The sequence below is a fragment of the Pseudochaenichthys georgianus genome, chromosome 1 (assembly GCF_902827115.2).
Source record: "Pseudochaenichthys georgianus chromosome 1, fPseGeo1.2, whole genome shotgun sequence".
In the NCBI taxonomy this organism is placed as follows: domain Eukaryota; kingdom Metazoa; phylum Chordata; class Actinopteri; order Perciformes; family Channichthyidae; genus Pseudochaenichthys; species Pseudochaenichthys georgianus.
The window spans coordinates 45,621,906-45,646,035 of NC_047503.1; the positions used below are offsets into that span (position 1 = coordinate 45,621,906).

General features: G+C 40.5%; 1 protein-coding gene across 6 annotated transcripts in view; it reads right to left on the bottom strand.

The window, feature by feature from the left end:
* myom2a (myomesin 2a) overlaps positions 1-24,130 on the bottom strand; it is a 73,697-nt gene that overhangs the window by 32,429 nt on the left and 17,138 nt on the right. For 3 of the 6 annotated variants that reach the window (XM_034089061.2, XM_034089072.2, XM_034089055.2), the window contains 11 exons: positions 22,781-22,873; positions 16,700-16,788; positions 16,580-16,618; positions 14,483-14,647; positions 13,409-13,570; positions 11,236-11,377; positions 9,602-9,801; positions 9,462-9,515; positions 6,694-6,821; positions 4,187-4,370; positions 2,480-2,497 (listed from right to left, as the gene is read on the bottom strand). In XM_034089061.2, the coding sequence (XP_033944952.1) occupies positions 2,480-2,497; positions 4,187-4,370; positions 6,694-6,821; positions 9,462-9,515; positions 9,602-9,801; positions 11,236-11,377; positions 13,409-13,570; positions 14,483-14,647; positions 16,580-16,618; positions 16,700-16,788; positions 22,781-22,873 (1,274 nt within the window). Of the gene's footprint in view, positions 1-2,479; positions 2,498-4,186; positions 4,371-6,693; positions 6,822-9,461; positions 9,516-9,589; positions 9,802-11,235; positions 11,378-13,408; positions 13,571-14,482; positions 14,648-16,579; positions 16,619-16,699; positions 16,789-22,780; positions 22,874-24,130 lie in introns of all 6 variants that reach the window. The other 3 variants (XM_034089080.2, XM_034089088.2, XM_034089063.2) reach the window with 2 other exon arrangements.

The following is a 24,130-nucleotide window of genomic DNA, read 5'->3' on the forward strand; positions in this document are numbered from 1 at the left end:
TTTAATTACATTACACTGTTACTTAGACGCTTTTACCCAAAGTGACTTTCATACAAAGAGTCTAATTTCAACATTCAAACATAAGATAAGATAAGATGTACTTTATGAATCACAATTTGGGAATGTTGTTGTTGCCGCAGCATAAAACAAAACAAGGCATTGCACTAACACATTAAAAGAGTAGAAACAAACAATTCTAAAAAAGAAACATCTCAAAATAGAAATAAACCAGCATTAGAGAGTAAGACAAATATACAGATGGCCGTGAAGTTAACACATCTATTAACAGTCGGACAAATAAAAACACTATTGAAGGGAAGAAAACCCCCACCATTGAATGTAACATCTAAGTCAGGGGTCTGCAACCCGCGGCCCTCTGCTCTGGCTCCCGTGAGCTTAGAAACATATTTGTAGGACTATTTATATTTTGTTTCACGGTTGAACATGTTTAATATCTTGTATTTTGAGGTGATACTCTGACACGTAAAAAAAACCGTTTTAATTAGGTCGACTAAAATATGCGTCACATCCTGCTGCGGTCCCGCGCGAGCGCCTTTTCCTGCACGCGGATAACCTGACCCCGGCTCGATGAGATATGGATACATCAAAAAAAAAAAGTACCGGAGGGTTTAATTCTGCGTGGTTAGAGTTATCTGCTTTCACAGCAAACGATGCTGGCTTACCGGGATGTTTGATATGTGGAGAGAAGTTGTCAAAGGTGCTGCAGCCTTTACGTATCGAGGAGAAACACGGGAGAGGAAGACAGCTGACGATCTGCAGTCATAATTCAATCAGTAAACTCTTAGGGTTTTATTTATTTCAAAGTGGGCCCATTTTAATTATATATTCATTTTCTTCAAATGTGCAGAAGACTCCCCAAGTGCTGTGTTTGATTATTTTAAAGCAGGTCTGTGTATTTTTTTTTTATTCTCCTTATAAGAGTTCTTTGTTTATTATTAGAGGTAACAGTTTACTATAATGTAATAAATAATAAATGCAAAAAAATATGTGTTGCGGCTCCAGACAAAGAACATTGGTGGAAAAGGAGGCAAAATGTCTCTTTTGGTCAAAGGTTGCAGACCCCTGTCTAAGCGATTACAATCCAGGAACCTCGATATGCAGCGATGTATCCATAACATAAGGACGCTTGATTTACCACATCGTGTTGAAAGCTCAGCGTTCATCCACAGGAATGTATTACCTGACTTTGTCCAAACACTTCTCCATTCTGGATGAAACAGCTTTATCCATGTGGCTTTTCACAAAACAGAAATACTTATCCATTGGCCATCAAGCTCTACATCTCCTCCCCCTTCAGTAGAGAGAACTATACTTATATATAAATACCATTACCATCATTACTAAAACACTCTGCTTAGAACCATACTTGCCAACCTTGAGAACTGGGGGGGGGGGGGGGGGGGGGGGGGGGTAGTGGATCGCCGGAGCTGTATTAGATTAACATTAACATGCTTATTGTAGTGGTAAGTGCAGTTTTCCGTGACTATCTGCCTCACCCTCTCAGACTTTCCGTTGCGCGCGCTGCTAAAGAGACGCGCTACCATGGAAACCAAACAATGGTGTAGCTGTATTAAAGTCCGAGTGGGAACAGTCCTGAGTAAATCTCATTTTGTCAGAAATGCGGGAGAAATATGCCCCCGGAGGAAACCGGGAGAGGGCTATGAAATCGGGAGTCTCCCGCGAAAATCGGGAGGGTTGGCAAGTATGTATATAACATGTGCAATATTAATAATAATGTTCAATAATAACGCGCAATTATGTATCTGACAGTACGTTTTTTTGCACTATTCAATACTGCTTGTCACTGTACAGTTTTTTATATAAATTATTTGAGCGTCTTTGTTTCTTATAGTTGTTTCATTATCTCTTTTTACTGCACTGTTAGTGTGCAGTTCGTACCTGCTGTGTTTATTGTATCTTTGTAACTCTGGCACAACAATTTCCTTCGGGATAAAAACAGTCCTATCTTATCGGTACTGTATTCATATCTAAATACCAATTACTCTGGGTCTGATCCAAACATACCTCAGGTTACAACATGACTGCCACTTGTTAAACATGCAATACGCTGGAAGTAAACGCTCGTGATGTGAGCATGCACTGTCCCTGTGGATTCTGTGGATCAACAGAGTGAGGTTTAGTCGGTGAAGCTCAGTTTAACTCAGGAATGGAAAGAAAACATCGATGTGAATATAAGGAGATTTTCATTTTGCCACTGTGAGGTTTAGCTAACAATGTGTGCAGGGATACTAGCTGACCTTAACTACACAACATGGTCTGGATCCAACAGAGAAATACACTGTTAGTTTAAATATGCCACATTACACATAACTGTACACACACATTATATCTGCCTCTAACGGAGGGTGAGACATCACACACACGGTGAAGAGGGAACTACTTTGTGAAGTGACGGCAGCATCAAGCAGTGAAGGTGCTCTCATTGAACTGTACGTACCAACCCGCACCTCAACACCTGGAACAAGAAATCACTTTCAACACGAAATCAATCTGAAGATTTCATTCTTTCCTGTTTGCAGATACTCGCATCATATTTACATTTAATATGTTTGCACAAATGCTAAAAACACTTCAGGAAGCATTCACACCTGGGAGAGTGCGAGTGCAAATGATCGCTGAGACAGGAAGCACTATTATACAAGTAGGGAGTGTACCGTTCATTCTGTTGACCGTTGGACTAAATCAATAATAATGTAGAAGCTAAAACACGTGAACCGTAATCAATAGTTTTTACAACTCTTTTCATAAAAGTTATATATTTGCTCCACATCTGTATTCCTCTTCCTGTGTTTATGTATGCACCATTATACACATGTTTTGAGTGTTTTCTTTTAGTGTATTGCATATATATATATATATATATATATGCAGGAACTCATACATATTATATATGTAATATATATATATTACATTACTTTAGACGCTTTTATCCAAAGCGACTCACATACTCAACACTGAGGGCAATCCCCACAGGAGCACTTTGGGGTGAAGTGTCTCAGGGACACAACGACATGCTGACTGCAGTGGGGTTTGAACTGTTGAACCCCTGATGCGAACACCAACACACAACCCACTGCGCCACACGCCTCCTAAATGTATATATAACAGTCTGAATGTATTTGTGTTGCTCCCAGCCCTTAACATCCTGCATTAAAGCCAAACCTTGTATTTTAATTCTGATTCTGATGATATGTCTTTGTATTGTACTGCATATATATATATATATATATATATATATATATATATGACAGTGTGTCTGGATGTGGTTGCATTTTTATTATATTTCATTTATTCTAAACTGTTCTTCAACTCTTTTAATAAAAGTGATATCTTTGCTCCTAACACTAGGACGGGTCAAATGCAGAGAACCCATTGTGTTACAAAGTACCTGTAGTACTGTGCAATGACAATACAAGTGATACAACAAATACATCTGTGTTCCTCGTACTGTGTGTATGTATGCACCATTAGGCATTAAAGCCAATCCTTGTATGTCTTTTCAGTATATATATATTATATATATATATATATATATATGAAAGTGTGTCTGGATGTCATGGCGTTGCTCCGAGCCGTCCTGCTTTAAAGCCAGTCCTCGTCTTGTGATTCTGATTCTGAGGATACACGAGTGTATTGCACTTTGCATGTATGACAGTGTGTCTGGATGTAGTTGCGTTGCTCCGGCCCTTATACTGTCCTGCATTAAAGTTGGATATTTATTTGTATTGTACTTGGCAGTATATATATATATATTATATATATAACGTTATAGCGTTGATGTTTAAAGCGCCAACAGACTGGAATACTTGACCTGCTACTATTAGATCCCCTGCATCATCGGGTTGTTCAAGCATCTCACGTTCAGCTGCTCTTGATATTGATGAAACTGATCCGTCAGTAACGACTGGCTATCAAATTGTATTGAGTGTCTGTTTGACTTGGTGAACTTTACTTCACAGACTGCACGTGGTTTGTCCTCGTTTGTCATGCTTTGCTTTCTGTTACTTTGTTCATGTCTGTCAGACGCTTGCTTCTGTCGGGACCCCCTTGAAAGCGAGACGGTGCATCTCAAGGGGTGTATCCTAATAAACACGTTTCTATATGTAACAGTATGTGATGTATTTGCGTTGCTCCGGCTCCTTACCGTCCTCGTCCTGCCTCTGGACGGGCTCGGAGGAAAACGACGGCTCGCTGCAGCCGTACAGGTTCACCGAAAACACTCTGAACTGGTACTTTTGTCCGTCTTGCAAATCAAAAACCGGGTAACGTGGAGAGTGCAGTTTGACCGCCGTGTTGATCCGCTGCCATGCTCCAGTGCCCGCTATGCACTGAGGAAGAGGATGATGAAGAGGATGATGATGATGAGGGGGGGTTTATGAGTAAGAACAGCCATCTGCGACAAACCTCATCAATGTAACACAGACACAGAGGAGCTTCAGGGGTCGTTGCAAAGTTTGGGGCTCAGTTTAGTTTTTATTTAGAAACATTTTTAGCATTTATATGAAAATCTGAAATATGGATTGGTGTCTGATCGCTGTTAGGAAACAAGAATCAGCTATCTTTGGGCAAATGTCGAAAAGAAATCGGATAAATTGTTGTTGTCAGGGGTCGTCGCAAAGTTGGGACAAAAAGACTCCCTATGTCTGACTGCAGCATCTGATTTAGATGTGTGCTCAACAAGTCTTGAAATCGTTTTTCTGGTCTTTCTACAAAAAGCGGAATATGTTGTACTTTATATTAATATTAACCCATTAGGGCCCACCGGGACCCAGGAGTCACAGGAACTTTAAGTGTCCTGGAAAGTTCCTTAAACAGCTTTAGCCTTTCATGAAGTCCCTAAGTGACACACACTGAACAGTCTGGGGGGTCCGGGTCCAGGTCATGTGACTTTGTGTTGCCATAACAACATGTCCAAGATGTCCATGTGCCACGCTAACACATGTGACATAACGAGCTACATTTAAAAAAGCTTATATATATATACTGCCAACATATATGTGACATGTCAGATATTTGACACTAGGGGGGGGTTACTTGTCAGAAATGTGTTCTCGGTGGTCTATTTAGTCTAAATGATGTTCCCCTTAATTTCCCCAAAAGTAGAAATGGGTCCGGGTTCTTATGGGTTCTTAAACTGGCTATCGGATCATTTGCACATTGTGTTAGCATTAAATGACGTTAACAACATATCCGTTGTGTTTTTTTTAAACATTGTTTTTCTCATAAAAGTTACAAAAGTATTTATGTAGATATATTTATATATATATACATTTCTGTGTGATTGCACCAATATTAATCCTGTCTCTGTATAACGTGAGAAAGCCCCAACAATGCAAGCGACCCACGTTCAGCTCTCAGTGCTCATGTGCTTAGAATATAACATATATGATAAAAGAACACACATGTGACCTCTTAAACTCTAGGGAACTCATAGCTCTTAAAATAATATTTAAACCTACAGAATACTTTTCAAATGAAGTTTAATTTAAAAGGACGAATTATGGGGAACATGATGCATAAAACATCTTTAATATCGCTAAGCTTAACACAAACAGTAAGGACGTTTGTGTTTGTTGGATTATTTCTTTGTTGTAAAAATGCTTCTTGGCAAAACATCTTATCCCGTTGGAAAGCCTGTTTTCTTACCTTTCCAATGCGGCCACATCTATGAGGAACAAGCATTTGTGGGAGGAGCAGCAGAGCTGAGTATGAGGGTTGTGCCCATGAAAGATTTGACAAATCTCTATAACAAAGAAATAATCTACCAAACACAGATATCCTTAATTTGTTTATATAGTTTTCAGCTCAAATGATAATTGTATAGTGCTAGGATGAAAGGAAGTGCATGTGATGCTGTCATGCAGGTAAGATACTTTTAAATAAACTAAATGTAATTTAAATACACCATTGAACAAAATGTTTTAAATGTTATTTACAGAAATTGAAATGTAGATATCAGGGTTTGGGACAGATACGTCCAAATAGAAAGTACCTATAAATGATGTTTTAGTATATATTAAGTGTATCACTATCTCATTGAATGCCTTGTGTTTAAATAGACCATAACATATTCTTAGTAAATATATATGTCTGAACCAGGGGCGGTTCTAGGGGGGGGGGGGGGGGGGGGGGGGCAGTGCCCCCCTAACACTGAACATTTTTTTTTTTTTAAATGTATATTTTCTGGTACTCGGTTTGCCAAAAACCGCAGGATTTTGTTGCTGTAATGTGAGAGTGTGCAGACACTGGTCTATGGTGTGAGTGCAAAACATTGCACTATAACTTAAGCTGAAGCTAACAGTAATAACTATAAGATCTATCTCAAATAAATAAGTGTACTGACAAATACCAATAACTGGATTGCATTGTTTTCTTATGCGCAATTACTTCATACTGTCTAGTTCTCTTTTTCGTCCTGCATCTATTGTGCCCCCCTCAGAAAATACCTGGCCCCCCCAGTGGCCCCCCCAGTCAAATTGGTCTAGAACCACCACTGGTCTGAACACTTAATTGTTTTGTTAAATAGTTGTTCTTGTGGGGACACTGACTAAGAGTTGAAGAGGTCCATGTCTCTTTATCTCTCCTCTACGGTACAGATATGCCAGTGGGCTACATCGATGGAACCTGATGGCTGAAGGTATCGACACACACCTTTTCGATGACGTAGCTCAGCGGCACTCGTCCGCGGGGGCGAGGCGGCGTCCAGCTCAGCACGATGTACGATTTGAAAACCTCGGACGCGTGGACTTCGGTAGGCTGACCTGGGATCGTTACGTAGCCTAAAGGTCGGGAGTGAACGGGTTGAGCCCGAAATACAAACAGCGGCGGCGGAGGCAGAAATCCCACATTGGTTTTGATGTTGTACCTGAACAACGTGTTTTTATAATGGTTCTGTCATTTTAAATGAATTTAGAATTTACGCCCAGACTTATTGTTATTGTCATCCAATAACGTCATCAACAAATCCATTGCCAATTGCCAATCATTTAATATTCAAAGTATTCATTAAATATCTTGTTTTTGATCACCGGACGTCATTCTTTTCAATCAGCCTCTCAAAATGTAGGAACTAAAACAGTTGTTGTATTAATACGTCAGGTTTGCATTCATGGGTCAACAATGATGTTGGGTCGTGATACAAAAATTATTTTCATTCAAAAAGTAAGAAAGGAAAAATGAAAGTAAGAATCTGTGATGATCAAAAACAAGTTCATCGAGGAATAACTGGAATTCTGAATTATTAAAGTAATTTGTTGCAAAGATATTTACAATTGAACCTCACTCGGGTCACTTTTGACCCATGTTGAGTATCAAAGGGTTAAATATATCCCAGCCAACGCACTCAGCTAGTCTCAGCCAGAAGTCATATTCCTCTGGTCTTTCTAAAAAGCTGAATATTTTGTCTAAGCTAATATTGTACTGGCTGGGATCATTTCAACAAACATAACATCCTTATTTTTGTTATCATTAAATAACTACCTTGCCACAGGAGAGCTCTTGATCTTTTAGGGAACAAAATCCTATTTTTTTTTATATTTGACTAATAATAAGAAAGTGTCCAAATCCTACATGTTGTGTTTTTTTAACAATGTTTTTCAAAAATAGGTTTTGTTTAAAAAAACGACATCAATGGTTGCAGTATTTTTTAAACTGATATTCTAGTCTGTAGTTCAGAGTGGTGCAGGTTGAGCAACACATACCGTACTTTTCGGACTATAAGCCGCGACTTTTCCCCCATTTTTTGTGTACCGCTAACGGCCACTAGGGAACCTCCTAAATCTATGGATTTTACAGGTAAAATTAACCACCTTTAACTCTACGGGCTCTAGGACCGGTCCGCGCCCGCCACCTTTAAGCGGCGGGCTCCAGCAGGAAAAGCTGGAGGCCGGAAAAGAGTGAGACAGGTCGCGCGCCAAAGTAAAAGTGGAACCGAGAGACGGAACGAGAGCGAGACAGACGGACAGTTTAGCTGCTGCGGCTTATAAGCAGGTGCGCTTTATAGTCCGAAAAGTACGGTATGTATTTATTTATATATATTGTATATATTTTAATGCACTTTATATACTATTTTTATATCAATATTTTAACTATTTATTCCCCCGTATAGATTGTATGTTCTCCGTCCTATTGCCGTGTTTTTTAGTGTTATGTATTTTTTTGTATTTTTTGTATTATTTGAATCTCGTTATAGTCTGTGTATAATGACAATAAAAGGCTTTAACTTAACTGTAACTGCTTTGAGCATTAGGAAAAGCGCTATACAAATCCTATGTATTATTAAAATGATTTAGCTCAGGATTTGGATCATATTTCAGATTTCAAAAGCAATTTGAAAACTGACATTAAGCTTTTGGGGAAAAGTGGGCACAGAGAGAGTTTTGGATCTCCCTTTATTCTCTAAACGACGAACTTGATAGTTGAATTAAAATGTGGGACTTCTGCAACAGCCTCGTTTAAAATCACATCAACACAAAGGTTTTTAGTTTGCGTGTTAAAGGTTTGTTTTAAAGAGGAGAGACTCGGCACACTTCAAGTGGTTTAATTGATAAAAAACACTAAAACCACTTCAGTCGATTATTGTATTAAAGAAAGAGACGGGAGTTAAATGAAGACGGCACCGGAACAGTTAGGAAGGGTGATAGTTTGTGTCGGGAAAATATCCACAAGTAGAAAGGAAGAAAAATTAGTTTTGAAGTGACAGCGGGAAAAAAGAGATCAGTGTTTGTGTGAATTTCTGTTTTGTAATCGACTCGTGTTTAGATGTTACCCTGAGAGAGAAGAGGTGCTATCACTGACATCCATTAGTTTGACCTTATATTAAACCTGTATGGAAAGATGTGATGCTTATATACTTCCTTCCTGAAGACATATATGTCATTTCAAAGTGTTGATGTGGATTCTGGCTTGGTGAGAATGTTTTAAATAATGCCATGTTTCTTCTGACAAAGCGCACCCTGAGACTCAAGCTGGACAATTACAATCTCAAATCCTGACGTAATATTTAAAAAACAACTTTAAGAAGAAACTGTGAGAAAATAAATCCAACTTTGTCCTCAAAATGTGGACTTTCCTCTGGAGACGGTCTTTCTTTGTTACATTTGGAAAAATCACATCAAAAAAATTGAAAAACCACCTAAAAATATATCAGAACCCTTTTCTTTGTATGTATTGTAGTCATATATACAGAGAGGACATACCTCCATTGAGCAGAAGAAGGGGATTGGTCTTTATAAGATATAATAAAACAACCCCTCGTGATGCGCTGTGAAGATGTCGGTGGATAAGAGTGAGGAATCCACAACTGCACTTTTTAAATGTTGAATGTAAAGTTATTATGTTGTTGAAGAGGTTTGGAAAGAGGGACACACATTAGTATTTCTTTCAGAATCTAAGAAGTAATAAATATCTTCACGCTGTACCTTCCAGATCATCGTCATGGATCAGAATGTCGTATCTCCCTTCGATTTTAATCACTGTTTCAGGAAAGGACAACAGCACATCTGTTAGAAGACACCGCTTCCTCTCTGCATCTGGATGTTTTATTTACCTTCATCGGTACCTTGCAGCCTCTCGCTCTCGGCGGCATCGAGGGCGGTCACTTTGTCCGACTTTCTGGACGGCCTGCTGACCCCAGAGCTGTTCACGGCTCGGACCCTGAAGTGGTACGAGTTCCCCACCTTCAGGCCGTGGACCGGGTATTTACAGATCTTCACCGGGGCGTCGTTGCACTGGACCCAGGCGTCGCTGCCAGACTCACGCCTGAACACAGAGGAGATCATTTAATGATAACTGGACTACGAAAAGTATTCAATCGAGTATCAGTATTTAGTGTCAGGGTATGGTGAAGCTGTAAGATGAACGAGGGTACAAGGATGTGTCGACTGGCCGAGTTGTTGATAAAACCTCACTTTAAGTAAACCATTTCACATTACACTGATTCCTTTGATCGATGCAGCTTTATATAAAGAGACTTTTAATAATATAAAGTGCAGAGTAATTTGATTTTATAATGCGTTTTATAAAAAAAAAGCCTTCAGACGGACCTGTCCACGCATTTCCTAAATTGGGATCAATAAAGTATCGATCTATCATTCAGTCAAATTGATTTAAAAAAGGATTAAATGGTCCTTAGAGGTCCCGTGTCACGGCCATTTCCACTGATCATAGTTCCACAGTTGAGGTCTACCAGAATATATTCACATTGTTCAATGTTCCAAACTCACATTGGTTTCTCACAGCATCTCTGTATAGCATGTGTATTCACTCTCTGTCCTACACGGCTTGTTGGAGCTCCTCCCCCCCCTCCCTGTGAGCCCACTGTGCTCTGATTGGTCCACCACCGTTACAGCGGAACATCAGTGATTATGTGTTACCATGGCGTTTGTTAGCAACCAGGAAATGACAGCAGTAAGGACAAACAGATGAGAATGCTGCGTGGGGTCTGGGGGCCGTGTTGGCGGGACGCTGCGGGGCTCGCTGCTCCGCCCTTTGAGGCTCGAGGAGCGGACAGTGAGAGCTGGCTTACTGGTGTCATTTCCTGGTTGCTGCGTGGGGTCTGCGAGACACCGAGGAACTCAGCCTGAGCGCACACACACACACACACACACACACACACACACACACACACACACACACACACACACACACACACACACACACACACACACACACACACACACACACACACACACACACACACACACACACACACACACACACACACACACACACACACACACACACAGGCTGTTTGCCACACAGTTTGCCACACACTCAGCCTGAGAAAACATAAGGCTGTGTGTGTGTGTGTGTGTGTGTGTGTGTGTGTGTGTGTGTGTGTGTGTGTGTGTGTGTGTGTGTGTGTGTGTGTGTGTGGTGTGTGTGTGTGTGTGTGTGTGTGTGTGTGTGTGTGTGAGGAGTTCCACGGATTGGTCCTTTTGACTCTGCAGACCGTTCACATGCAGAAAAAGCTACATAACACAAGGGGACGGTAACAACCGGAAAAGCACGACATGGGCCCTTTAAATCAGCAGATCGGTGATAATCCTTCAAATGATATCGAGTCATTTGGTCTAAAAAAATGAATGAGTTCAGCTCTAAATAAATACGGTGACTTCATACTTTTAATAATTTAAAATGCAGCGTAATCTGACTGTACTCGTGTGCATTAGCTTAGAGTTTTCAGGGACGCACCTGTCCACGAAGTATCCGCTGATGGCCGCCTCGTTGACGGTGTTCGGGGCTTTCCAGGCCACCAGCACGTAGTCAGAGTTGATGTCGTACGCCTTCACACTCATCGGGGCACCAGGGGCGCCAGAGACAGGGGCCGCCGCATCTGGGGAGCAAGGAGGTAAGGAGATAAGGTGGATATAATGGTGCTTATAATGGAGTGATACTAATACCTCTCGAATCTGTGGAATCTCAGCTTGCTAGCTGATATCTTGTTCGTGCAGATCCAATAAGTAATAAAGTATTTATACCTAGAGTTCTGTGCTTTTCGCTCAGGGCTAATTTACTTCTTGTGAGACTTGTGTTTTGTTTCGGTAAACATGGTTCGTATCGTCGGTTAGCTGGGTTTCTTCCCGTTAAGTGATCAAGGAAGCAGATATTGTTCTAAACTGTATTAAAGTAAACATGTATTATTTTAAACTGTATTAAAGTAAACATGTATTATTTTAAACTGTATTGAAGTGAACATGTATTATTTGGGACTGTTTTCAAGTAATCCTATATAACCTTCTCTCTTATTCGGCGTTTCCACTGCAGCGGGTAGCTCGCTTTAAGCGTGCCGAGCCGTGCGGGCCCGTTTTTGGTTGCGTTTCCACTTGGCCTAGTTTTGGCCCGGGGCTACTTTTTCACCTTTTTTCTGGCCCGACTAAATCGTGGTTCTAGGGCCAGGAACAACCAGGCTGAGTCGGGCTGAGTATGCTAAACTAGAGAGAGAATCGCTGGCAAGGGGGCTACAACTACAACAAGATGAACATATTTGACCGTGATTTAATTGTAATACACGTTTCAAAATGATGCCGAAGTAACAACACACTGATACCGGTTAGTAAAAACCATGAATTAACGCTTTGACAAGTCTGCAGACAGACGGCAGAGAAAAACCTTTTTAAAATGCGTGTTTTCTGAATGGAGATCGGCTAAGCTAACGTTATATATGCTCCGACCGTCCACACTCACAACAACGGCCTACAGACATAAATAACCCAGCGACTGTATTCTCCATGACACAGACAGTCTGTGGTTTGTACTTGTTTAACTGCTGTCTAGTTTCTGAACAGATATGAGGAGCTGTGAGCTCTGAGTGCTAAGAGCTAACGGCTGTGTTGTTTTCTGGGGCTCTCATTGAAGATGAAGTCACGGCTCCGCCTACACTGCGTTACTATAGTAACTACCCCAGTTCCTAAACTGGAAGCGCAGCATTACACTCACTGACCCAGATACCAGCACACACACATATTCTTTTCAAGGTTCCTTCCGGGGCCAATATAATCTCAGGCACCAATATCTCTGTGTACAATGTTTGATTGTCTGGGAAAGAATAGTTTGCGTGAAATCTTCCTTGGGAAAGTAAAGGAGTGAACTCAGGTGCAAGATAAAGATTGACTCTGTCCTCGTTTACTTCCGAGGCTCTCACGCTCTGTTCAGAAGTAAAATACTTTTCCCCAGAACTCTGATTCGCTGCATTGGGCCCGACCCGAAGTGAATCCAACCAGTAAGAACACCTAGGAGTGAGCAACCTCCCCACGGACTCTCTGATTCGCTTAGGAGTGAAATCGACCAATTAGAGATTCGGGGGGGCGGAGCAACCAACACAACTCCTCCCCACGGACTCTCTGATTCGCTTCGGAGTGACATCGACCAATTAGAGATTCGGGGAGGCGGAGCAACCGACACAACTCCGCCCCCAAATATGTCTATGTATACTGATGTTTATTCATGCACCCTGTTTCTGGCTGGTCCCGATATCTGTATCGCACGGCAGTAGAACTGGGAGTCCAGAGTACTCTGTAACTCGTATTGGTGTTTCTTACCATTAAAATCAGATTATTGTTCTAACTTTTATTCCGGTGTTTTGAACTCCTTCTCTTATTGATCTGACCGGGCTCATCTACCGGACGGCGCGGAGCGGAGGTGGGCTTTAAGGTTAAAAGAAAATACCTTAAAAGACTTTATATCGATAGTGTTTCTTTGCATGTTTGCCTAACTCATCATTTTCTCTAGACAGCAGCTGATTTTAAGTTGCTTTAAATATCAATGTTTGCAATAAAGCAATGAAGCTAATGTCCCAGAAGATGCGACCCAACGGGGTTTAGATTTATAGATATGAAAAGCTCCACGAAGCAGAGATGCTTCCCACCTGAGACGAACAGGTAGGCGCTGTGCTCCGCCGTGCCGTCCTTGGTGAAGATGCGCAGCGTGTAGAGACCCTCGTCGTCTTTGGCCAGCTGAGGCAGCGTCAGGCGGGCGGATCCCCCCCCCACAGACATCTCCGCCAGAGCGCTGGGCTTCAGAAGCTTATCTGTAGAGACACAGAAGAACATGATAAGATAAGATAACAAGTACTTTATTGATCCAATTTGGGACATTGTTGCATTGCAGCAGCGTAAAAAGACATTGTACAAACGATGGGAACATTTACAGCACTCTGACATTAAGAAAAAGAGGCCAACACACACACATACAATACAATTAAATAAGTAACCACATTGTACTAATGCCAAGGTAAAGGTGATTTGAGATATGTTCTTAAAAGAAGGTCCATCCTCCCAAATTGGGACCGATAAAGCACTTCTTATCTTGTCGTATTCAAAATGCACGACCACACTGGGAAAGGTGGATAAACTGTGGAATTAACAATAAATGTCAACTTAAAGACACAATATTTTTAAGTATTTGCACTCAAAAAATATGGTTTCTAAAAAGGATGATGTGTTGCACGTGATGGAGCCTCCCACATCTACTTCCTTAAAGGCAACAGGAGAACAGCTGCATGCAAGCAAGGAGTTTGGATGATAAGGGAGGACTTGGCCAAATACTGCTTAACTTAATGAATGAATTAAGGATGGACAGAAACACGTTTATGGAAAAATATGAGGATGAAGAAAGGTGATTGAAGATGAGAAATGATTGTATATGTTTGTATAAATGTAAATGTATGTAGGAATAACTTGCATAATGATTTAAAGGACAATCATTGATCAAGTAAGGGGTGGGAGTTAATAAGCATGCTTCCTCCTGCTCCCTTTCGGACACATGATTTATTAGTATTATTAATATGAAGACTTTTTTTTTTTTAAATATACAAATATTACCATGAATGTGGATAAATACTTTATTATAACAATACGGTATTCTGTTTTTCACATTTGTTATTTTTTAATCTGTTCGAAATAAAGACTGAAAGAAAGAAAGAAAGAAAGGGCTGTCTTACCGTCTCGGTACCACTGGACAAGGGGGGGCACGTTGGGCAGGTCTGGGACCACCACCATGGAGCAGACCAGGCTGATGCAGCTGCCCTCCGTCCCAAAGCTGACGGAGAAACGGTCCAAAAGACTGACCTCCAGCTTGCTGGCATGGATCTCAGTCAGGTGGGGCACTGAGCGGGGAACACGGAGTTCATCCTTTTAACACATATTCACTGAAACAGAGTCTATTAGATAAATATTAACCATTTGTTTATTGCGCTATTTTATGCCTCTTTCTTGTATGAAGTATATTGTATTTACATTTGAGAGAACCTATTTTAAAGGTGGATATAATGTAAGATATGTAGGATTGACATTGATATTGCAGTGTAAAATATGGGCGTATACATCGTTGTTCTGATCTGATGTGAACATTCTTAAAGCCAGAAAGGCAGAGATCCCGTAATCAGTGGATTTAAAGATATCCTAATTATACAAAGAAATGTAAAATAAGGATTGAACCTGATCCGAACCTGGGGGGACAGAGCCTTCTCCTTCGCTGCCCCCCCCCTCTGAACTCCCTGCCACAACACATCAGAGACTGCACCCCCCCCCCCCCCCCCCACTGACCAAAACACACCTCTTCAGACTGGCTTGTAATTTGTGGATTAACTGTGTTGCTGTTTTAATATTTATTTATCTTTTATTTCTATTCTTTATTCTATTTTATCATGTTTTATCAAACCACTGTAAAGCGTCTTTGAGCACCTGGAAAAGCGCTTTGAAATAAAATGTATTATTATTCATATTTAATATTTTTAGATGAGAAAAAAACACCACTTAATGTCAGTTTAGGGATAATTTGCCCTTTCGACGATGGATGTATATTTATATTCTTTCGGTTTAGGAACCACTTTCTTAACTTACCTCCAACATTGTTTTAATGTTAGTGTAATTAAATCACTGATTTGTGAAAAGTGTCAAAGCTAGGATTACACTTTTTCTTTCTTTCACTGATTGGCTAAAGGAGAGCAGAATAATACTGCTCTTCCAATTTTGACAAAATCTGAGTCAATAATGAATCTGATTGAAGCGTCTCAACATTTTAAAATCATTAACCTGACCACAGGGCAGCAGAGATGTTCATTTAGCTGACGCTTTTATCCAAAGCGACTTACAATGACCGATTACAGGGACTGAGGGCCTTACTCAAGCGCACACTGGTGGTGGTGTTCCAGACGGGATTTGAACTCACAACTAGGGGTGGGCGATATGACGATATATATCGTTGTGACGATATTAGGTCTCCACGATATGCTTTTTCAGAGATATCGTATCTATCGTGATAAAAAATTATTTTTTTGAAACTATAAAAAAAATAAACTTTTCCCTTCAGTTATGCTAAAGTCTTTTATTGCACTTCAAGTCTAAAGTTTACATTTTAATTGTTTGGTACTGACTTTTCCTCATTGATGTTTTATGTTTTACCCTCCTTTTCATGTGTATTGATGTTCCCTGCTCGTGCTACCTCAGAAAGTTCATGTTTATACTGAGAGCCTTGAAGCCATATCAAAATGTTGAATTGTTCATTCAGGGATTCATTTCAGAAATAAAACCAGCTTGAAATGCTATGGTCTGTTGCTCCTTTTAGTTTTAGTTTCTGTTACTTGTAGGTGCTTGTGCTGTTAAGTAACTTGAAAAATAACCATAATAACCGACATGAAAACATATCGTGATATATATCGTCTATCGTGATACTGCTTGAAAAATATCGTGATAATATATTTTTCAATATCGCCCACCCCTACTCACAACCCTCCGATCTTCAGCCCACCTCACTACCCATTAGACCACCACTACCCAGATACTTGTGATACATTTGGTCAACTGGAAGAAAGGATTTTCTCAATCTGAAAATGGTTCATTTCCTTAATCCTTGAGGTCCTTGTGTGTCTGTGTCTGGACGAGGACAAAAGCTTCTCCTCTTCATCCCCCTCTTCATCACATGCTCTGCTCACGTTGATCCCATGCGTTTGAACTGATGGTGTCTGAGTCCAATAAAACATTTTAAAAAGACCCTCCTTCAGCTTATCTTTCAGCCGCTTCCCGTTCTCTCCTCTCACCCAAATTGAGCTGGCAGGACTCCCCGGTCCCGGCTGCTCCTGTGGAGACAACACAATGATGATGACAGAGAGAATATTATAATATCCGAGTGATACCGATCAACCGGTTTCAGGTCTTACTCTTCACGGTGACGGAAGCCTTGCTGGTGGCGGTGCCGTGAGGGTTTGATGCCACCGCGCTGTACTCAGCCGTATCGCTCACTGCACACCTGCGGGGGCAAGGAGCGTGGGGAAATGACCTTACACCGCAACATCGTGAAGTCTTGCCAAGTATACGTGTCTAATATCAGAATACGTCTGTCTCTACACCTGCTATAAGACGTGATGACTTCTTATTTTGAGTCGTATCTCGGATGAAACACATATTTTTAATATTTATTAGAAAATCACCAACTGACATCAGAACACAGAAACACTTTGAGCATGTGCTGCTTATATTACGCAACATCTCCTGATTCTGGTCAAATATAGTTCAACGTGAGTTCTGATTGGTCTAAATATCCCGTCTCATTTCAAGAACTCTTACCAAGCAAACGTTCCCTTGGAAGATTGTTGAACTTATTTCAAGTGAAAACGGGTTGTTTTCATTATTGCTTAACTTGTTTTTGGAGCAGCAATTTGTCCAGTGTATGGACGTAAAACAAATATATAAATGTATGTAACAATGTACATCCATAACTTTCCGTTTTTTGTCAAATATATTGGCTTTATCATTTAGGAATGATGCTTCCTTCAAATAAAGGCCGCCTTGGTTAATTTAATATAAACACTAAAGAGTTGGATCGAGCCAATACAGAACATGTGACACGGATAGATAAACACGACTGAAGGGGAAACAGGGTGTCAGGGTTTGAGTTTTGGGTTTATTTTGCTGTTCTGTTCTCCCTGTCATGTTCTCCTCCTTGTTTCTGGTCTGGTCCTTCTCCGTAGCCTCATCAATACCCCTCCTCGACTCCTCCTTTCTCTCACTCGCGTCCCTTCCTTGCATCTTAGCTCCGCCTCCGTAAGATGCGAGCGAGGGACACGAGGAGGTGACGCGAGGACAGAGGAGTCCTCAGGTATTAATTGGGATGCCCTCGTTCACTCAAACGTCACTCTTAAACGACGTCTGTTAATGATGACATGTGCACAGCTGTATCCCCTCTCATCGGGCTGAACTGAAGAACCTTTAGATCCGGCCCATTTCCGGTTAAATACTTATTTAAATGAATGAATCTTTCTCTTGTTAGTCAAGGAATTCAATGTGTGATGGTTGGTCCTGCTTTTGTGTTCCGTTTTGGTGTAAAATGTAGCCTACATTTAAATACATATATAATTATAGTAATGTGAAGCCTTTTAAAAATGAATTGCACATAATAATTCCCACGGAGCTGTGAGCATTATACATTTATGTGACGCTTTTCCACTCATCTTCCAGTTGTCGGTTTTCCTCTGTTGAAATGGACCAGCTGTGAAGGTGGGGGCGGGGCTTTTATACGAGCAGTGAAAACACTTCTGTATGGAAAGCCTAAAGTGCCACTATTCGCCCGTTTAAAACGCACGTTTTTCGCGCATTCTTGACGGGTAAAAACCGCGCGTTTTAAACGGGCGAATAGTGGCACTTTAGGCTTTCCATACTTCCGCATAGTCTGCTTGCGTGTATCCTCCCTTTCGTCTCCTCCCTTTCGTCTCCTCCCTCACCCCTCCTCGACTCCTCCGTGTGCATTTCAGCTATTGGGACGTCCTTCAAAATGGCGTGTCTTGATTGATTTCCGGGTCCCGGAGGAGGGGAAGCGAGGAGTCGAGGAGGGGTATTGGGATGAGGCTTCCTGTCGTTAGTTTCCCTGGTGTGTCTGATTGTGTTCACCTGTTGCCCTTGTGTTTCTCCTCCCCTGCCCGGCTGTTTCTTGTCCCGTGATTACCCCTCTCTGTATTTAGTCTCTTCCTGTGTTCCCCTGTCGGTTCATTGTTTGTTTGTCTTCATGTCACGCTTCATGTTTGTTTCTCCGGTCTTCCTCCATGTTTTGTTTATCAGCTTTTAAATAAAGCTCGCTTTTTGTTTCAAGACCTTTTTCCGTTGTTGTAGTCTGCATGTGGGTCCTACCTTTCCCGAATCGTAAAGATTGAAGTGCAGATTTTCTGATCATTTCACAATATTCCAAAAAGTGTTAAAAAAACATTTGACTGTTGAAAATAGATGTCGGTTGTGTTAATAGTGGGGAAAACACAATATAATTAATTAATTCTTTGAATAAAAAATGTAATCAGGCGAATACTTAACATTTGTTGTTGTTAATAATTGTTAGTAAACTTAAATACTTAGACTTGTAATGTTCGCTCTTTACTGAACTGCACTGTCTTTAACTGTATTGTTTTTGATTGATGTTAATTGTAGTTTCTACCATTGTCTTTATGTCTCCATGATAATGATTGAATGAAATCAAAGAGTACATATGTACCCAAAAAACAACCCAACGCATCGACGAGGTGAACCGAAGGAGGAGAAAGCTGTATTCGAATATTGGAGGTTGGAGTTTTTAAAGTAGAAATATTCCTTTCTATCCTCAATGGACATTTTGAACTAACAGTCGGTGGCATACCCATATGTATCTTAATAAGACGAGATGGATTTGAGTAATAGACGGAACAAGGAGCTGATCAATTAGCCCACTTTTGAGTCTGGGCACCATGAGAGTCAAACGTAAGTACTGCTGGAGCTATACATCTCTTTATATTATTTAATAGTTTAACATTTATTTTCTTTCTGTTTTATAGTGTTTATTGTAAATGTATTCTTAGTTAGCGTCATAAGTTAAAGTAGTTTCTATGCTTTTATTTTGAAGGCATGTTTGGGCACTGGGTGATTAGAGCACCTGGTGTAATTGTATATATTGGAGACAGGTGGTGGTGGGAGCAGAGCACGAGTAGGCAAACGGTGTTTTACCAGGGTGTTTCAAGCCACACAAAGGAAAGGCTTAAGGAACGAGATGTAGGAAACCTGTTCATTGTATTTTGTTATAGGAATAAACTGCACAACGGAGAATCTTGTCTGGACCTGGATCATTGTCCTGCGTAAGATCCGCTAGCTAGTGCCTCAGCGGCTGTTAAGTTATCTGTTTTAGTTCTATTTGATTTTGGCCGCTACAAGTACACGAGCTCTGTCTTTCTTCTGCCACACCACAGCGGCTCTTTAAAGGCAGCTGTAAACTCCTTGAGTCACTGTTTGATTACGGCATCAGACATCATGCTCTGCCTCTTTAGAAAATGATCTCACATGTCGGGAGCGTTCAAGGGAGGTGTTCTGAGGCAGGAGGGTGAGAATAGAAGGAAGACATGTGACCTTCAGCCTGGACTGAACTATTTTAAAAGACGATCCATTCGACCAGCTGTGGGGGAAATACACTCAGTCTGGTCTTCTTCTCATAGAGGTATTTCAATGGGAAATTTAATGAGAATTAATATACTTTTTCTACAAAGTCAGGCACCTAGTTGGCCGTCTCCTTGGTGACCCTGTAATGCAACGACGGAGGAGGAGCGGAGATATTCAATGCCACAGCTATAGAGGGAGAGGGAGGAATTCATGGCTCAAATAACGCAAATGTCAGCACTTCCCCGCGAACAGCTGAGGAGTCTTGAAGATGACGACAGGCAACAGGCCGGTCGTTCCTCTTCAGTTCAACAGATCGTTCTATATCTCTCTCTAACTTTTGACCCCTAAAGTGTAGAAAGAACTTAAATACTAAACATTAAGAGTCATAGATGATTTGGCTTGGCATGAGTTGTCTTGCCGCCCCGCCTGCTCCTTTTATTTTCCTCTTGTTCCAAGTTTTTCATAATTTACAAACTTTAATTTCATGAATACATCGATGCACTTGTGTCTCCAAATGGCATTACAGGTACAAGCAGTTTATATTGAAATGTACAATGGTTTCTTCCTTTGTGTTGTTATGACTATAAGACACCATCTAGTTTCTTGCAGCTTGGGAGCTGTGAAGATTTGAATAATGTTTTTTCAAAGTAAAACCGGCAAAAGTGCAGCTTGACTTTTTATTGAAATTGCACTTATTGGTAGATTTGCACTCTGCTCCATTCCCCAAATCTTCTTACATACTCTATATAATAATAATAATAATAATGATGCATTACTTTCGTATTAGTGCTTTACAATTACACATGACACATATTAGACATGTAACAGTTATTGCTGTGGACCAGGGGTGCCCAATACGTGGATCGCAAAGGTCGTGTGGATAGATCACCCATTAGCTGCAGTCAGATCCCGCATCACAGCGCGCTGAGATGTGTCACTAACTGTAAAGCGCTTACTCATCACTGTGCCCTGTATGCCAGGGCAGGTCTGCCTTCCCTAACTGTACGGAGGCTCAGTCATTGGTACATGTTCATCTACAAAGCCATGTTGGGTAAACTACCACCTTATATCTGCTCTCTGATCTCAGAGAGTGGCAAGTAGCTATTGCCTGAGATCCCAGGATGTGTTTTTATTGCCCTCGCTTGGAACACTATGACATATTTTTTTAAACTGAGCATTTTGGTTCCCCGGCATCATTTTAAAGCTCAGATGAAATGTTATTCGATACCTGTCATTGTCAATAGGTTGTAATTTGTACCGCTGTAATTATGTTGTATGACGTCCTTTTTGTTTACTGTTTTTATGTGTAACCGATGTGCGGCAGGTCTGCCTGAAAAAGATATCGTTGATCTCAATGGGATTTTACCTGGTTAAATAAAGGCTACAAACAAACAAGATCGCATGGCCTTGAAAGAAAAAAATAAGTGTTTTAAATACATTTAAAAAAGTTAGCCTGAGCCATCCTTACTATGGCCTTTGCCACTTGATCGACGTACAGGTGTCGAGTAAACCTGCTGCAGAGCCACTATTTCAAGTATCCTACGTCATCGAGTGGCGCCGAAGAACTGTTTAAATGCCCAGCATTCATCTGATGAATCGTTGGAACGTTTATTTTTCTCATGCCCTTTTTCTAAATTGTTTTGGTCGAATGTGAGAGATTGGTTGTTACTTAAATTAACAAACATTCCGGCCTTCAAAATATATCACATTTTATATTATATTGATCATTTGGATTCTCCCATATCTGACTTGGTAAACATAATTATTATCTTGGGTAAATCCATTTACATTGTTTCATAAATGAGTTCAAGTCCTTTTTTCTGTCCCTTAGGAAAATACAATCTTGTAACATGTCTATAAAGATTTGCAATGACATTTCCAAATGGTTATTATTTTAAGTAGCTTGATGCCTCTCAAATGTTTTTGTGCCTTTATGCTTTTTCTCTCCCCCTGGCTCTTATTGGATGTATTATTTTTGTCTTATTGTGAATGAATGTCTTGCACTTATGTTGATGATATCCTCACCGAGCTTTTGTATGTTTTAAAAAATGTTCAATAAAACATTTATACAAAAAAAAAAAAATGCCCAGCATTCGGCGCCACTCGATGACGTAGGATACTTGAAATAGTGGCTCTGCAGCAGGTGTACTCGACATTGAGAAACGGCCCTCATCTATTCTAACACGCAGTTCACCACGCATGCGCCGTCAACCGCAAATCACCGGTGAGTTGATTAGTTGGCCTTCCAATTTATACAATTCTACTAAAGAAAGGGTATAAACTTGACGTAATGACCAACAAGAGTTGTATTGTGCCATACGGGTTCATGCCGTTATGCCAGGCACACCAACATAAGGTATACTCAGTAGCCTATATATATATATATAATAAATATGTTTAGCATTTTTAATGTAGGTAGATCATTTTGACTTGGTCATTTTAAAAGTAGCTCCCAAGCTGAAAAGGTGTGGGCACCCCTGCTGAGGACAATACCCACATGTCTTGTTAACGTTTTGCATTTTATTTAACACTCTTTAATTCTTCTTCCCTGTGGCTTTTAAAAATAATGTCATTATGTAAAGCAACTTGAAAAGCCTCAGCATTGAATTTTAAATAATAAATTCAATGCAGAAATAATTCTTAACATATTGTTTGGGGAAGGAAACCAAATCATCATATGTTATTAATAGTTATACAACATCGCTTTGAAAGACTGGTTACTACACAGACCCTCTAATTTGGAGAATGTTGACATTATCATCAGTACTATTATGTTCTTGGAAACTCTTTAAATAAAAAAAACTGCTGTGTGTTCAGAACATTCAGTTTGTTTCTGAAGAGTTGCTCCTTACCTGCTGATGATCAAACTGTGGACTCCATACTTGTTTTCAATCTTGTACTTTCCTGGGGCGCTCAGCGGGTCGACGGGCGCTCCTCCTTTATACCTGCAAACAGAAAGTGTTTTTACATCCACACACTGTCACGGGAAACTGGGAGAATCAGTCTGGGAGAGAAATAACTTCACGGTGGTCCACCTCACAATAAAGAGAGATATGTTGTGTTTTTAAATAGCAGCAGGAATTTACAACGTGATGACAACTGGGAAGGTATGCTGCACATTGTTGGTTGGTATAAAAAGGATTCAAGGAATGCTAACAATGCTAACAAACGCTAACAATGCTAACACACCTTTTTTGGGGGAGGATAAACGCATTAATACCGTATGTCATCCGAGCCTCATATAAAACATCTTAACTAGAGCCTACATATTAAGATATACACGTATACAACAACGTGGCATAGATTTAAGATGGCACCAAAACCATCACGAGTAAAACATATGCTAATTCTGTTAGCTTAAGTAGCTTGGTTTGTATGTGTAAATTGGTCTTTGGTAGTAACATTTTAAAGAAATGTCATGAACTAAAGTTACCTTACTGATTACACTTGGATGTTCTAAGTTAATAGTTGTTGGGGAAATGATAGCTATGTGATTAACATGATGATTCAGCCTCTATGGAGATAGACATGACAAGCATGCTCATTTCTGACGTGGAGCTAATCTGAAGTAAACATTGAATACTGCTTTCTATTCCTCCATCTTGTGACTGTGTGACTCCCTCTCTTGGATATCAGCATGTGAAGGACACTGCTCAGGAACTAGTTGATGTGTGTGTGTGTGTGTGTGTGTGTGTGTGTGTGTGTGTGTGTGTGTGTGTGTGTGTGAGGATCAGAAATACATGGATCCTGAGATTGAAGCTCAAGCCGGTGACCAGTGATATGTTTCTAACACTAGTACATGCAACCCAGTCTCACGGCATTTCATGTTATAGTCACGAAATTAATTTAAACTATTGATTCATGTTCACCAACACGATTTTCGCATTTTTTTCGTGTCACACAGAACGATTTTAAAAGCAATGTATTTCTATTGGTAGTGTGTTTCGTGCCTGCCCTGCTCCACGTCTTTTTGTCCGGTCGGGTCGTGGAAGACCGGAAGCTGTGTCATTCATAAAAACATTGTCTTACTCAATATCTTACCCTAAGCGTAACCCTTTTATTTTAAATAGTGTTTTTTTGCAGTCTGCGGGGAAAGAAATGGCTCAGAGCCTCAGAATACTGAAATCTGTATTTTTTCCTTCTAATTTGTTATTATTTGGTGCAGGCACGAAACATACTACCAATAGAAATACATTGCTTCT